The 16889-nt window shown below is 50.2% G+C and overlaps 1 protein-coding gene across 1 annotated transcript; it reads left to right on the plus strand.

The window, feature by feature from the left end:
* The first annotated feature begins 7423 nt into the window (after positions 1-7423).
* On the plus strand, positions 7424-14506 carry LTBR (lymphotoxin beta receptor). Its single transcript, XM_041736148.1, has 10 exons — positions 7424-7774; positions 7914-8010; positions 8231-8356; positions 8436-8588; positions 8949-9045; positions 9194-9285; positions 12166-12273; positions 12613-12638; positions 13193-13421; positions 13586-14506. Exons 1-10 carry the CDS (start codon positions 7679-7681, stop codon positions 13825-13827), a joined length of 1266 nt encoding a protein of 421 aa, XP_041592082.1. The 5' UTR covers positions 7424-7678; the 3' UTR covers positions 13828-14506.
* The last annotated feature ends 2383 nt before the right edge of the window (positions 14507-16889 follow it).

Here is a 16889-nt window from a genome sequence, read left to right on the forward strand (position 1 = left end):
TCACCCCCAGGTCTTGTAGAAGAAGAAGGGGTATCTGCAAGCCTCCTCCCTGCTCAATAAACTGGGAATACCTCCTGGCCCCACTGGGCTCTGGAGTACAGAGCGCCCCTCAGCCCACCCTCCCTGCTCCATCCTCTGCCCTCCTGACTCCCCACTCCCACTCTCTACCTTGCCCAGGCCAGGGAGGGACGAAGGTGCAGGTGAAGCTGAAGCTTGGGCGGGGCCCTGGGACATTCTGTTCTTTTTTATACCACACCATAGGCTGCCAGGCCAGGAATGTGTAATGTCCCCTATTGTGGTCACGGGGTTGCAGGAATGTGGTCACTGAGAGGCAGCACAGGGGCCAGGCAGGGCACTTGGGCACAGACCTGGATGGAGCCCAAGGAGCATTAGGGACAGCAGGCCCTGAGGGAACAGGGAGGGATGTGGGCAGCATGGGTGTCAGGGAGGGAGAAGGCACAGTTCAAGGCTACACCAGCCCTGGAAGGAAGGAAAAAGCTCACTGGTAGGGGCTGTGTTTCTCCTCCAAAATCTCTGCTCCAGACTTAATCCAGCAAGAGGATAAAGAGTGAAGTGTAAGCAGTGAGGACACAGAAAGGGAAGGGTCAGGGAGAAAGCCCAGAGACATATCCCAAGGAGGCACAGCCATACAACCCAGGCCCTGAGCCTCACAGGAGGGAGGTGGTGTCCACCACGGGTGGCCCCCCACACCCACCCACCCACCACAGGCGCTTCCTGGCTTCCAGCTTCCAGTGCCTCCCAGGAGGAGCAGTCCTGGGACATGCAGATACAGGCCCTGCCAGAGCACTGATGAAGACTCAGTGGAAGAAGATAGGCAGGCAACATAAGATTAGGACTCTAGTGGCAGAGATAAGAACTAAGTACTGAGAGAACCCCTGGTTGGCTGGGAGAGGGGAGAGGCACTCACCCTGAGACTCAGAAAGACTTCCTGGAGGAGGTAACATCGCAGCTGCCTCTTGAGGAACGCCAAAGAGTGTGCCAGGCAAATAAGAAGGAAGCAGGGTACTTCCAAATTGGGGGTGCAGCCAGGTTATGGAGCTTCCCCTTGAGGCCAGAGGTCTCTTGTGGCCTCTTAAAGTGAGAGCTGCTGTCAACCAGGATTCCAAATCGGGTCCCCTCCCTTCCTTTGATCCCTGCTGCGGACACCCCTCCTAGAAAGGGAAAGCCTGGGTTTTCCTTCATTTTCTAGATGAAGAAACTGACCCTCCACAAAAGAAACCAGTTTTCAAACAAAATAGAAGCTAAGTGAAACACAAAATCATAATTCTTCTCCTTTGGGGTTGTCTACTGAGGGCATTTGCCATTTATTTCCCATGATGAACCAGCCAGAGACTCACGGGGAGTTGGAGCCCCCTTGCACCTGGTTTTGAAAGCTAGGGAGGTTCACACACAGAGTCCATGGGCTCATTAGCAATCTGGGTCCTGGGTTATCTCCCTGACTCTGAAAATCTCTTGACACCGTCCCCTCACATTCCCATGGGACCCAGACACTCCTAGAACCTCCATTCTCCCTGGAACCAGGTCCCTAAACAAGGAACCATCCTACCTACAAATAGGGTATATGACACCCTGCTCCTTTCATCTGAAAGGTTCACAGAGGCACTGCCCTGTCTTCTGTATTAGCTAGCTGGTGTCTGAAATCCAACCATAGCTTAAAGCACAGCACACAGTCTTAATCTCAAAGGCTCTGTAAGAAGAATTGCAAGGCCTGGTCTGGGCTGAGCTTGAGCGTGTGGTGTCCCTATAACTGCTGTCAAGGTACAGGAAGGTAACGCATGCTTACAGGAAGTGTCCTTCTAGATCTGGAATGGGCCAGATCGAGTTTGTTGTTGTGAGGAACATAGAAATCTAAGACTTGCTCTTCTGCTTCGGTCATGGCTCCATTTTATTTTATTTTATTTTATTTTATTTTATTTTATTATTATTTTTTTATTGTTTATTTATGATAGTCACAGAGAGAGAGAGAGAGGCAGAGACATAGGCAGAGGGAGAAGCAGGCTCCATGCACCGGGAGCCCGATGTGGGATTCGATCCCGGGTCTCCAGGATCGCGCCCTGGGCCAAAGGCAGGCGCAGAACCGCTGCGCCACCCAGGGATCCCTATTTTATTTTATTTTATTTTATTTTATTTTATTTTATTTTATTTTATTTTATTTATTTTATTTTTCATGGCTCCATTTTAAATAGTATCTTTGAAAGTGCAGAAATCATGCCCAAATACATTGTTGTCACGATGCAACTTTCCAACAATACAGAAATATACAGACCAACAAAAGCTCCCCTTTGTCCCATTTCTTACCCACCCCTCGGCCCAAGGAGAGCCGTCATAATCTGTATGTCCATCTGGATATTTTGTGTGCTTTTATAGACCTATATGTATTTCTTTAAACTTATACTTTTTTTCATAAGTGGGACCATGACATAGGTATTCTTTAACTCCCATTTTTGCCTTTAAATTATGAGACTTTGTTGTGGTTTTCTTCTTTTAAAGATTTTATGTATTTATTTGACAGAGAGAGAGCACAAGCAGGGGGAGTGGCAGGGAGAGCATAAAGCAGGATCCCAGGACCCTAGGATCATGACCTGAGCTGAAGGCAGATGCTTAACATACTGAGTCACCCAGGCACCCCTAAACTATGTGACTTTGAAAAAGCAACTTTATCTCTCAGGGCCCCCATATTCTCATCTAAAAAGTGAAAATGGCAGCGGGGAGGAAAGGTGAGCCAGCCCAGATGGTCCTACAGGCCCCTTCCAGTTGACTTAACACAGGAGGGAGCCAAGGCCTGGAGAAGCAAAGTGCCTTGCCCACAGACAACAAGGAGTTAGTAGTGAGGCCCAATGAAGAGCTGAGCCTCTTCTTTTTCCACACTCAGAGCTGCTCCCCTGACTTCCAGAGAAGTGGAGTCTTGTTCCATGGGGGACCTAGGGCCTTGCTGTACTTGTTTTGGAAGTTCCCCTAGCCTCTCCCTGTTTCTTCCCTCCTAGCACTAGCCATCCCCTGACCCTGTGGGGTTGCCATAAAATGTGCAAAGGCAACAGGGAGAGAAGAAAAACAGAGGGTCTGCAAAGGGATGAGGGTTGTAAGTTGGAAGGGTCTTCCTGCTCCTTGCTCTCTGGGGAACAGGACATGATGGAAATAATGCTCTTCCACTCCCAGAAAGCCTTGTTGAGAATTCTATGGTGGCACTTATCACTGTATACTATTATTATCCTGGCATGTGTGTGTGTGTGTGTGTGTGTGTGTGTGTGTGTGTACCTGTGTGTATCCATGTGCGTGCATATGCACAGGCCTTACTTTGAGTTCTCTGAGAACAGGTGCTAGTCTTATTCATCTTGGTGGCCCACTGTCCAGTGGTCACTGTTTGTTGACCTACTCTGCAGAAGACAGCAAAATTAACATCTTCAGACTCAAAGTTTATCTTTGGCAGAGAATGATGTGGCTATGAGAAAGCATCTCCATCCAACATCCTGATTTCCGCTGACAACTCATTAATTTGTAATCTATTAATTTATCTACATTTCCTTCACTTTTTGCATTTCAGTCTCTATTCTTTCTAGCATAAAAAAATGAGTCACTCAATTAAATGCAACTCTTTATTCTCACTACTTAGAGCTAATTAGCCTCTCAACACTGGACTGACACCGTGGAAAACAGGGATCCTTCTATCTAGACTTAATATGGTGTCCTTAACCTAAAAGGATGCACCAGAAAATTCCTCCTTGCCACTCCTACTCCAGTCTCCTGGCAGGAGACTTAGAAGTTCACCATTAGAAGTTCACCCCTTGGGACACCTGGGTGGCTCAGCAGTTGAGCATCTGCCTTTGGCTCAGGGCACGATCCTGGAGTCCCAGGATCAAGTCCCACATCAGGCTTCCTGCGTGGAACCTGCTTCTCCCTCTACCTATGTCCCTGCCTCTCTCTCTGTGTCTCTCATGAATAAATAAATAAAATCTTAAAAAAAAGAAGAAGAAGTTTATTCCTTTGGGTCAAGACCCGATTTCTCTACCAATAATTCTTGGGATTATTGGAAAGGATGGTCACCAGTGAAAATGCCAACACACTGGGGAAGGAAGGCCCTCACCCATGATAAGTCTCTCAGTGTTTCCCAAGCCCTTTTTAAGGACACCAGGTGGCTAAGAGCAGTGTGGGGAAGAGGAAACAGAGAGAGTATCTAAAAGAATCCATTCCCACCAACCCCTTTTTGAGATTCTTCCTGGACCTCTGGGAAGAAAAATCTCTCACCACTACCCTTGAAAGTAGGCCTGGGAGAAGAGCCCCACTCCCAAACATTCTGGGAATCTATGGGGTACACTAGTCCACACCTGGTACTGCCCAATGGAAATCAGTAAAACTTGAAGGAAGCTGGCAAAGAACACAAAGGAAAGAAACCAAGACAATGCCCTGCCCATAAAGAATTCATGGATCTGCCTGTGAGTTTCCTTTATCCTCTGGAGGAGATTGGGTAGGCATAATAACTACTTATTGGTAAGCTTTATCAATAATGGTCCAGCTTAGAAACAAGAAACACTCCAAGTCTTTCAAATGGAAGAAATTTAGCCCAGGGAATTGGTACACAGGTGATGAAGAAGATAAGAAGCCAACGGGGGACAGCAAGACAACCCAGAAAGCTACAAAGCAGGAGGCCAGTCCATCCTATCTCTAGGGCTGGAAAGCCAGCAGGGTCATGTAGCCTTATAGACCCAGAGGCCTCCTGAGCCATTCAAAGGGAAGTCAACAGTGGGGGCTCCCTGAGAGGAGACAGGATTATGAAAGGAAAGAAGGAAGAAGCACAACCAACCACAGGTGATGTCCCATGTCCCATAGCAAAAAGAAAGGGGAGAAAGAACCTGGGTCTTCCTATTGGCTGAACCTACCCAGAAGCTGGAGGAAAAGGGAATCTGGGAAATGTAGTTCCCAATAGTGATCCAGAACAGAACAGATGTGCAAGCAAACCAGTAGGTGACTGGCAAAGAAGAAGGAAGAAGAAGAAGAAGAAGGAGAAGGAGAAGGAGAAGGAGAAGGAGAGGAGGAGGAGGAGAAGAAGAAAAAGAAGAAAGAAGAAGAAGAAGAAAGAAGAAGAAGAAAAGAGGCCCAGAGAGGGGATTAAAGTCCACATCTTAAGACTCTTCTTTAGGATCCAGAGAGTCCTTGAAGGTGAACTGACAGCATAAGACTGGCAGCAGGAAGGAGTTCAGCCACCTGGGCTTAAAAAAGACCTGAGATAGTGCTTACCTGTGAAGCAGGAACCTTTTGAAGTGCAAGAAGTGTTCTAGGGAGATACGCAAGAACTTACAAAAGTGAAAATTCACCAATCTGTGTATATAAGATTAGCATACTTTATGCATTTCATTATTTGTAAGTTATACCTCAATTTAAAAAAAACTGGAGTTCCTAGCATTTTAATAAAATCCTGCAATATTTTCAAATGAAAATGATACATGTCTGGGGTCTCCTTCCAAAGAATTAAAGAAAGATTAGAAGAACAGAGGAGGGCTGTATGGAAGAGAGAAGACTGGCCATGAGCCGAAGCTACAGTTCACAATGTTATTTTCTTCCCTTCTGTGTAGGTATATGTTACGTGAAAATTTCCGTAATAAAAAGTAAAAAGAGGGGCACCTGGGTGACTCAGGGGCTGAGCATCTGCCTTTGGCTCAGGTCATGATCCCAGGGTTCTGGATCGAGTTCCTCATCAGGCTCTCCTCAGGGAGTGCCCTGTGTCTCTGCCTCTGTCATGAATAAATAAATAAAATATTTTTAAAATAAAAAATAATAAAAAGAGAAAAGAGGTTCTAGGGACCCTACACACACACATACACCTTCATGCACTGAAGGGCTCAGTGGTGAGTCCAATCCCAGCCCCCAATTCCCTTGACCCGGAAAGAGCAGGAGCCCTGAGTGGTGCATTGCAGCTCTGAAATTTCGTCCCTTTCTGGGCAGCCCTGGACCACTCATATAAACACTGGCCCGCAGACTACAGATCTGACTACAGTACAATACAGATCTGTACCAGGGGAGGACAGCAAAAGGCCTAAACTCAGGGAGGCCCTTCACTCTGTTGTGAGCCTCCTCCCCAGACACCCTCCTACACTAGGACTTCCCAGCTCCTCCACCAAGAGGCTGTCCAGCCAGTCAGACCAACCAACTCCTGAAAGGATGAGTACAGAAGAGGAGGCAGCATGATTGCCGGAATGAGCTCAGGACCTGGGAATCAGGAACTCTGGAGTCTAGGCTGGTTCCACATACATCGACTATGTGACGTGGACAAGGCATCACCATTTACTCCATAACTATGTACTGGACACTTGGAATGGGCCAGACTGGGCTAAGCATAGGGACCCAGACTTAAGGATTCAGTCCAGGTCATTGCAGAGCTCCCAGCCTGGTGGGGAGGGAGGCAAAAAACAATAGGTCACAGACTGCATTGGGGGTTGGGGTGGGTGGCTGTGTGGCCTGGGGTGGGGGTGCTTCTCGGAGCCCTGGTGGACCTCCAGGACAGATGGGAGCTAGCCAAGAGCACAGAATCTTGAGGACTGGAGAGCCTGGCATAAGGGGACATGGAGGGTGCTGTTCATGGGTTGCAAGGAAATGATGGGAAGAAAGGGGGCAGGGACAAGGCCAAGTCCCCCTGGAATCCCGGTCTCCTCTATGTGGCCCCCTCAGCCTCTGTCTTCTCATCCTTGAGGGGAGGGGGCTAGATGGGAGGGATCTCAGCCTCCTCCAGTTCAGAGGGATTCAGAGGCTCCTGGGTGAGGAAGCTGGGAAGGAGGGCTGTGGCTGCCCAGCTCCCCGCAGCCACCCCTACTGGTCTTCGGGAACTGGGTCTACCCTTCCTCTCTGTCATCTAAGCACTGGGGATCAGGGGCCGCCGCCCTCTCTGCAGTGTCTTGTAGGTGACCTGTGCCCCCTAATGTGTGCACCAGGATGGGTCAAGGATGGGGAGGGCCGGCTGACTTGTTATTCCTTTGTAGCTTATCTTTAAAAAGCACACAACAGGGCAGGAACCCCCAGGAGTCCAGACGGATGCCAGCTTGGGACTTCTGTTTCCTAGATGCTGCGTGGCTGGCTGGCTGTGGTCCTCTGCGGGCCCCGCACTCTCTGTGTCCGTGGGTCACAGGCCCTTCCACTTTCAGATCTGGCACCCAGCTGGACACAGCTTTGTCCGTCTGTCTCTGTTCCAAGTCAGCTCTGACCTGCTCTCCAGGGCTCATCTGAGCCTTGCCCACTGGCTCCGCTGCCCCCTCCCCACCTAGCCTGGCTCCGTGGTCCTCCCCTCCGGGCCAGACTTCCGAAGAAGGGAGGAGGCCCGGTTCCGGCCCTGCTGCCCTCACGTGCTTTCCCGGCCGCCCCCTCCCGCCCTGCATCGGGGCAGCCAAGCCTGTTCCTCTTCCCCGATTGTGATTGCGACAGCTGCCTCTGCTCCCAGAGCTCCCTGTCCCCGCCCCGAAGGCCGGCTCGCTCCACTCCCACTTCCTGAGCCTGGCGCTGGAGCCCTGGAGGCCAGGCCAGGCCCGGCCGCTGGGCCCCCGGGGGCACGTCAGCCTGAGCCCCGTCCCAGGCCCTGGGCTCAGAGGTTGCTGCCACCGCTGCCCAGGACTTGCAGGCCTCCCACCTTCCTCCCAGGCCTCCACCCGTCTGGCCGACTGGCCGACTGGCCGCCATGCGCCTGCCATGGGCCGCCTCCCCCTGCGGCCTGGCCTGGGGGCCACTCATCGTGGGCCTCTGCGGTCTCCTGGCAGCATCCCAGGCCCGACTGGTAAGGGAGGGGCCCATGCAGGTGGGTGGCGGCCGGCTGGGGAGGGGCGGAGGGGTCTGGGCAGCCCTCCCTCTAGTCCCTCTGCCCTCCCCAGCTGACCCCTGAACAATCCGCCCCTGCTCCTCATCTCCCCTCGAAGGAGCTCCCCTACCACACGGAGAACCAAACCTGCCAGGACCGGGAGAAGGAATACTACGAGCCCAAGCATCAGGTCTGCTGCTCCCGCTGCCCCCCAGGTGAGAGGCAAGGGCCAGAGGAAGCCGGGGATGGGAGATGAGTTGCAGGGGACTCCGGCCCACCTCTCTCCCTTGGAGGGAAGGCAGACACCATCTCCCAGGAAAACCAGCTGGCCATCCTTCATGTGCGGTTGTCGAGAGGACAGGGTCCCCCAGCAGGCAGCAGAGGCGAGGGGGACCCTGCTCCCCTGACACTCCAGCTGCCCCACTCACGTTCTAGGCACACACGTCTCAGTGGAATGCAGCCGCAGCCAGGACACAGTGTGTGCCATGTGCCCCGAAAATTCCTACAACGAGCACTGGAACCATCTCTCCATCTGCCAGCTGTGCCGCCCCTGTGACCAGAGTGAGTGGCATTGTGCCTGGGGAGGCTGGGATCTCCTGGCATGCAGCCCCTCCGCTGAGCTCTCCTGTCTCCCCACCAGTGCTGGGCTTTGAGGAGACCGTGCCTTGCACCAGCAGACAGAAAACCCAGTGCCGCTGCCAGCCGGGAATGTTCTGCGTACACTGGGACACTGAGTGTGTACACTGCGAGCCACTCTCTGACTGCCCACCTGGCACCGAAGCTGAGCTGACAGGTCAGAGGTCCCTGTGGCCAGAGGGCAGGGAGGACGCTGGGTCCCCGTGATCCTGAAGGGGGCAGGGTGCATAGTGCTGGGTCTGTGGGGTGCCCCAAGGTAGTTCTCATTGGTATATAGAGCCCCCCCTCTCACTGCCCACTCCCGCGAAAGGCTCACAGCAGGGGTGTGCAGAGACTTGGAACTGGGAACAGATGCCTCAGGAGCTTTCTCTCAGCTCTGGGGAGGCCCCTTGGGCAAGAGGGAGACCAGAATGAGGTAGGCAGGCAGGAAGGGGCCCTCCAGTGGGAGCAAAGGAAACTCATGGAGAGACTCCCCTTGGCCACTCACCCTGGCTGGCCCTTGTTTTTCTCTTGCCAGATGAAGTCGGGGTGGCTAACAGTAACTGTGTTCCCTGCAAAGCAGGGCATTTCCAGAATACCTCCTCCCCCAGGGCCCGCTGCCAGCCCCACACAAGGTGAGTGTGCCCCCGCCCCGTACCCCTACCACCCCAGAAGTCCCAGATGCTGACCACCCCCCGCCCCAGCTATACTCACCATCCAAGGGCTCGCCTTGCCACTTCCAGCCCTGTGTGCACCTGAGTCGGGCCTCTCTATCCTCCACAGGTGTGAAGAGCAGGGCCTGGTGGAGGCAGTTCCAGGCACTGCCAAGTCTGATACCAGCTGCAGAAATCCACTAGAGCACTCTGAGACGCCAGGTGAGGGGCCTGGGCCTGAGGAGCACAAGGAGGGGGTGGGTGGGAGGACTGTGGGAAGATGCCTTAATTCCTCCCATCTAAGAAAATGGGGAAAAGATGAATCCTTCTCCCTCAGAATTGGGGCAAGCAGAGAAGTTCCCTAAAGAAAACTCGGAGTATCCCGAGGCCAGCTTAATATACACAAATACATACGCTCTTTTTAAGTTATGTATTATAACTTGTAAGTTGCATATAATATCATGCCAAGGACCACTCCTACACTGATATGTGATTGTAACTGACATCATTGTCATCATTTTGGACATGCCCCTATCATATAATCTACTTTACTAGACTGAAAATCTCTCCCTCTCTCTCTCCTTTTTTTAAAGATTTTATTTATTTATTCATGAGTGATAGAGAGCCAGAGACATAGGCAGAGGGAGAAGCAGGCTCCCCATGGGGAGCCCGATGTGAGACTCAATCCCCAGACTCAGAATCACGCCCTTAGCTGAAGGCAGACGCTCAACCACTGAGCTACCCAGGTGTCCCTGAAAATCTCTTTATTAGATTACACACTTTCATTATGAGAGAGTTCATCCCACATTTGACTCTTGTTTTGTTTTGTTTTTTTCTTTCTGTGAAGTTACTGGTTTCCTAGCCTAACAGATGATTAAGGGATATTTCTAATGACTGTGAACATTATTTGTTGGGAGAAAGTTTATTACCTTTTTTAAATTACCAAATATTTATAATAATAGCTTTCATGTAGTGAGAGTTAGTGTGTCAGGCACTCTGCCAGCACTTGACAATCACTAACTCATTTAATCTTGCTTAATGACCCTAGAAAGTACAACTGACCCTTGGACAATACTGGCTTTAACTGCGCGGGCCCACTTACATGTGGCTTTTTTTCAATAAATACAGCACAGTTCTATAAATATATTTTCTCTTATGATTTTCTTAATAACATTTTCTTTGCTCTCACTTTAACACAGTATACAAATACATGACATACAAAATATGTGCTACTCAACCATGTTACTGGTAGGGCTTATGGCCAACAGTAGACTATTTGCTGTTAAGACTTTTTGGGAATCAATAGTTATACATGGATTTTCAACTGCACGCGGGTCAGTGCTCCTAACCCCCATGTTGTTCAAGGGTCAACTGTAGTTCTATTATTATCCTCACTGAGGGGAGGAGGCTCAGCAGAGTTTATGTGACTTGCCCCAGATCACCCACATGGTAACTGGTATTATGAAGATCTCTTCTCAGTTCTTTCTTATTCCAGACCCCATGCCAGAAAGCACGCACACCTCTAGAAAATTAGAAAATTCATGGGGAGCTTGGGTGGCTCAGCTGGTTAATCGTCTGCCTTTGGCTTAGGCTCAGGTCAGGATCCTGGAGTCTTGGGATCCAGCCCCGAGCTCAGTGGGGAGCCTGCTTCTCCCTCTGCAACCCCACCCCCACCCCCATGCTCATGCTCTCTCTTAGTCTCTTGCTGGCACTCGCTCACTCTCTCTCTCTCTTATAATAATAAAGATCTTTAAAAGAGAAAAAAAAGAAAAAAGAAAAGTCAGAGAAACAAAACTAAAAATCATCCACAGGATCATCACTTACCATTATCCAACTCTTAATATTTTTTAATATATCCTCCAGACATTTTTCTATGTATGTCTATACATCTAATTGTTTTTCCAGAAGTGGAGTCATTTGAATATTTTGTAACTTGATTTTTCATTCAAATATATCAAATCTTTTTCCATGTCCTTTTGTTACTTTTTAATGATGTATCAAATACAATTGGCACTCTGGAGCTGGAATTTTAGATCATATGTACCTCACCCCTTCATTTTATTTTTGAATAAATTGATGCTCCAAGAGGTAGAATGACTTACATAGTCATCCACTTGGGCCAGGACCCAGATGTCTCTGACTCCAGGTCCAGTTTTTTCCCATGCCTCCCACTCTGCTCTCCCTCAGGCCCCAGATTTAGGTGGATCAGGAAGGACAAGCTCCCAATATACACATGTCCAAGTGTTCCTGACTTTGCCTAGACACACTTAATGGGTGCTGTAGACTCTGCTATGAAAGACAGGAATTAGGGCTTCAGGGTGGCTCCGTGGTTGAGCATCTGCCTTTGGCTCAGGTCATGATCCCAGGGCCCTGGGATGGAGTCCCACATCAGGCTCCCTTCAGAGAGCCTGCTTCTCCCTCTGCCTATGTCTCTGCCTCTCTCTCTGTCTCTTATGAATAAATAAATTAAATCTTTAAAAGAAAGGCAGACAGACAGGAATTATCCACTGCTACATACCAGAACCTGAGAACCCCAACTCCCAGCCTCCCTTCCAACTCCCTGCCCCGGAACCTGCCCTGAGCAAGAGGGTGGAGACCTTGCAGCCCCTCCTCCCCCACCCCCATTAACACCCCCACAGAGACAGAGGGGCAATCCCAGCTCCTACAGTGGCCTCTCTCTAAGATGGTCATTTCCACAGAAACCTGTCCCTGTGCTGAGTCTGCTTACAAACCCAAGCCCCAGCATTCCTGCCCCACCACCCACCCCAGCAACCCTCTTCCAGCCCTGGAAAACCACCTGTGCACACTCCTGTTCTCACCCACAGGCCACCAGAACCACCCCCAAAAAACCTCCATCCATGACAGAGTTTCTGCTGGCTGCCAGGAGGTCCTCCCCAAGTCCAACTTGGCTCCTCTTCTCTGTAACCCAAGGGCAGCTTCTCTAACTGCCTTTAGGAACCACAGTGGGTCTAGATGGGAAAAGCTGTGCTGCCCTTTTCTCTCGGTCACCCAGAGAACTAGAAAGCTGGTCCTTAGCTTCCCTCCTGCCTCTGCACCTCCCACCCCATGTCACCATGGCTCTCCTGTCTTCTATCCCCCCAGGAACTGTGATGGTGCTGGCTATCCTGCTGCCACTGGCCTCTTTCCTCTTCCTCACCACGGTCCTGGCCTGCACCTGGAAGAACCACCCCTCCCTCTGCAGGAAGCTGGGTAGGAAGGAGCTGGGTACCAGCAGGGCAGTGGGCCTGGCCAGCTGGCTGTCCCCACCTGAATGAAGGAGGGAGTTTGGGGTGGGAGGAACAGTCAGCTTCCCCAGTGCCAACTCTTCGGCCCATCCACATCCCGAAGACTCGAGATGCTCGCCCCCAGCACGGATATTCTGTCCACCCCGTCCCTCTTTTGGAGGCTGGAAATAAGGACAATGATAGCTCGTTCCTTCTGGGAACCCAGGGTGGGGGGCAAACGCCACAGCAGGGTGTGAAGGGTGAAAGCCCCAGCAGCGGCCCAGGCCTACTGGAGGCCTGACCCTCATTTCATTTTCTATTACAGGATCCCTGCTCAAAAGGCGTCCAGAGGTAACAGGGAAGGCTGAGGAGGCATAAGGAGGGGCGGGCAGGCATAAGTGAACAGGGTGGGGTAGGCAGGATAAGAGTGTGCAGGCTTCAGCATCCATTCAACTAATGATTGATTGAGCCTACCATGTGCCAGGCACCATTCTGGGCACCATGGATATAGCAGTGAGTGAAACAAAGTACCTGCCCTCCCAGAGTTATAGGCCAGGGGAGCAAGAATAAAGTTAAATGAATCAGGGGGTGATAGTGGCTAATAAAACACGGTAGGGGGACAGTGGCAACAGGTGGGGGTATATTTTTCTTAGAGTGGGCAGAGAGGGCCTCTCTGATGAACTAATATTTGAGCAGAGAGCTGAAGAAATAAGGGAGCCAACCATCACAATATCTAGGGGAAAGTGTCGGGAGGAGGGACATCGAGTGCAAAGGCCCTGTGGCAGGGAGCACAAAGTGGAATAGAGGAGAACAGTTGCCTAAGCATGGAGTGGGGTGTGGGGATTAAAGAAAGACGGGGGTCTGAGGCCCACATCATTGGTTGGTTCTCTGCCTTTCTCCTATAGGGAGAGGAATCAAATACTGCTGACGGAAGCTGGGAGCCTCCTAGGGTCAACCCACATTTCCCGGACCTGGTAAAGCCTCTTCTACCCTTCTCTGGAGACTTGGCCTCAGCCTCAGCCAGACTCCCAGCACCCCCAAGTCTGGAGGAAGAGATGCTACAGCAGCAGAGTCCTCTCAGCCAGGCCAGAGAGCTGGAGCCTGAGTTCCCAGAACAAGGCCAGGTGGCCCACGGTAAGCCTAGGGCAGGTGGCAGGGAGAAGTGGGGGCAGGGAAGGAAAGGTGGGAAGGGAGGGACAGTGGGCAGGAGAAGAATGTGAGCCAGACAGAAATGAGAAGACTTAAAGAGAGTAAGACTAAACACCATCAGCCCCTCTCACTCTGCCTCCCTCCCACAGGTACCAATGGCATTCACGTCACCGGCGGGTCTGTGACTGTGACTGGCAACATCTACATCTACAATGGGCCAGTACTGGGGGGAGCACGAGGCCCTGGAGACCCCCCTGCTTCCCCAGAGCCTCCATACCCCACCCCTGAAGAGGGTGCCCCTGGTCCTCCTGGGCTCTCTACACCCTACCAGGAGGATGGCAAAGCTTGGCATCTGGCTGAAACAGAGACCCTGGGGTGCCATGCCCTCTAACAGGGACAAGGACCCAACTTGACACCCATGCCTCTTAGTGTCTGGGAAAAGCCAGGAGAAGGCAGGTGCGAGAACACCTTACCCCTGAGGCTGCCCTACCCACATGGGATTGACAGAGGGCCTGGGCAGGGCCCCTGAGAGGCAGACCCCAAGGGGCCAGGCCTCAGACGCGTCTCCGAGAGCAGGGCTGGCCACTAGCTGGACATGTACCTGCTACCAGACTCTTGCCACCATCTGAGCAGGCCTGAGACTTCATTGCAGACCCTTCTGCCCGCTGGGGCTGTGGCAGCTCAGCTTCCAGCACGGACAGGACATATGATGCTAACTGCTGCCCATCATGACACTCTGAACTCTCAGTGTGGCGCAGAAGGATGCCAGCCACGTGGTCACTTGCAAGGACATCAGTGGGACCTGCAGCAGACTCGTGGTGTTCATCCCCCAGCTTCAGAGGCCCTTTGAGAGCCCACACTTCACATGGACTGAAGTAGACCCTTGCATGAAGACAGAGTTACGTGGAGGACCACCCCTCCCCTCTCCTCCCAGACAAGAAAAGGAGTCATTAAACATTGGGGATTTGGATACAGTTACTAGGGAGAAGGGAGAGTTTTGGAGGGGGAGGAAAACAGCAAGTGTATTTATAAATTGTAACCACATGCAAATAAAGAGGAGATAAGACCTAGATCACTTATTTTCTACGGATTCACATAAAAACACTATTCCAGGGCTGACAAAGTAACAGCCAGTGTTCTAAAGCCTTTGCAATATTAACCTAGGCAATCCTTACCACATCTCCCTGGGATAGAGACTTTTACTATTCTTGTTGAACAAATGGGGAAACTGAGCCACAGAGAGGGCAAGTGACTTGCCCAGTTCAGCTGCCAATGGCAAAGCTGGATTGGCACCCAGTCCGTCAGGCTCCAGAGGCCTCTTAGATAAAAACTTCACACACCACACCCTTACAGAACTCTGAACAGGTAAAAACAACAGCAACAACAAAAAGGGCTGGTTTTCTCAAATAATCAGACTTCTTCATGTCCTGTGGGCATTCAGTCGTGGCCAACTCTCACACCGCCAACCACAATGCAAAGTGAAAGCATGCTCTTTCCACAAGGCTGATCAAAGGGAAAGATGTGCACTTCAGACATAAAATATGAGAGATCACACTCACATTCAGACAGTGAAGCGATCCAGGCCGATCTCCTTCAACTAAGAAGGGGCACCTATGATTTTTACTTGTTTACTTGTTTTTTGTCTTTTTTTTTTTTTTTCCCAGAGAAAGAACTTTAAATCTTCTCAAGCTCTTTGATTAGGATTAGGAAATGTTTGGGCCTCAGAATTTATCAGCCTCGCCGCCTGGTAGAGACACCCTGAACGTGAAGGATTGTGAGCAAGGCCACAGACAGCCGCCTTCTCCTTCCATAAAAGGCCACCATCTGGGTCTGATGTTAAGAACTCTGTCACTGGGGCTCATCAAGATGGTGTGGCTATAAAACACATGCTGCAGGAGCCGTCCGATCCATTGAGTGGTTGGGTTATTTAAGGCTGACCATGAGAGTATTAGATCCAAACTCCTTTAATTAAGAAGTAAGCCCTGGGGTGTCTGGGTGGCTCAATCAGTTAAGCATCTGCCTTTGCTCAGGTCAGGATCCCAGGGTCCTGGGATGGAGCTGCAGTCCTGCGATTGAGTCGGGGTCCTGAGACCCAAGAATCAGATGCTAAACCGACTAAGCCACCCAGGCACTCCCTTGATTGTTGTCTTCAAAAGAAACGGGATACCTGAGTGGCTCAGTGGTTTAGCGCCTGCCTTCCACCCAGGGCGTGATCCTGGGGACCCAGGACTGAGTCCCACATCAGACTTCCTGCATGGAGCCCGCTTCTCCCTCTGCCTGTGTCTCTGCCTCTCTCTCTCTCTGTATCTCTCATGAATAAATAAATAAAATCTTGAAAGAAAGAACCAGATACAAGAGTAGCTGATAATGGGACAATTAAGTCGAATCCAGCGAACCCCCCATATGTTATCTTTGAGAACGCCACTCCTATATCACATGGAGGACAAAGCCAACACTGAGTCCAACCAATGACAGCATAGGTGCAGGGAAGCCAGTAAGGAAGCTAAGAAATGATGCTTGAGCTGTGGCAGCCATCTTGCTATCATGAGAAGGGGCCACAGAGATAAAAAGCCAATCCTCTGAGGATGGAGGTCCTGGAAGAAAAAAAAGAATATGGTTCATGAGACATTCTTTTTTTTTATGTAAATCAGTGTAAGTTTTCTTTTTCTCTTTTAGTTTTAACTTCATTTTCTTTCTTTGGGTGGGTAATTTATTCATATGGCTCAAAATTCAGAAAATATCAAAGAGTAAATGGTGAAATGTTTCTCTTCCACTCCTGACACTCAACCACTAAAGTACCCTCCCTGGAAGCAATCAATGTTACTGTTTCTGATGCTTTTCCAGAAGTCATTGACAAATATATACAAATACTACAAATATATATATATATATTCCTCCTTTTTTTCCACAAATGGCAGCACATTCTCTGTATATCCTTCCCCTTGCCTTTTTCATTTATCAAAATACCTTGGCCATAATTCCATACCAGTATCAAAAAGCTCCCTCCTTAATTTGTGTATCTGCATCTGTATAGTATCCCATTACATGGCTGCCCCATTAAACTAGATCCCTTTGAGGCTTTTTAATTAATTTCCAACCTTTACCACTAAAACCAATTCCAGGGGTGACTGGGTGGTTCAGTTGGTTGAGTGTCCAACTCTTGTTTCAGCTCAGGTTATGATCTCAGGATTGTGAGATACAACCTTGAGTTGGGCTCTATGCTCAGCAGAGAGTCTGCTTGAGATTCTTTCTCCCTCTTCCTCTGGCCCTCCCCAACTTGCATGCATTCTCTCTCTCTCAAATAAATAAATAAATAAATAAATAAATAAATAAATAAATCTCTTTTTTAAAAAAAGTTCCACAATAATAATATATGTCGTTTTGTACATGTGGGAGTAGTGCTATCAAAAAAGTTGCTAGAGGGACGCCTCAGTGGCTCAGCGGTTTGGCGCC

The sequence above is a fragment of the Vulpes lagopus genome, chromosome 21 (genome assembly GCF_018345385.1).
Source record: "Vulpes lagopus strain Blue_001 chromosome 21, ASM1834538v1, whole genome shotgun sequence".
Taxonomy (NCBI): domain Eukaryota; kingdom Metazoa; phylum Chordata; class Mammalia; order Carnivora; family Canidae; genus Vulpes; species Vulpes lagopus.

Bases quoted from the DNA above. Each gene is read 5' to 3' on its own strand.
- LTBR (XM_041736148.1), top strand. From the start codon at position 7,679: ATGCGCCTGCCATGGGCCGCCTCCCCCTGCGGCCTGGCCTGGGGGCCA. The intron at 8,589-8,948 runs GTCAGAGGTCCC...TTCTCTTGCCAG, and splicing joins CACCGAAGCTGAGCTGACAG to ATGAAGTCGGGGTGGCTAAC. The intron at 12,639-13,192 runs GTAACAGGGAAG...TTTCTCCTATAG, and splicing joins TGCTCAAAAGGCGTCCAGAG to GGAGAGGAATCAAATACTGC.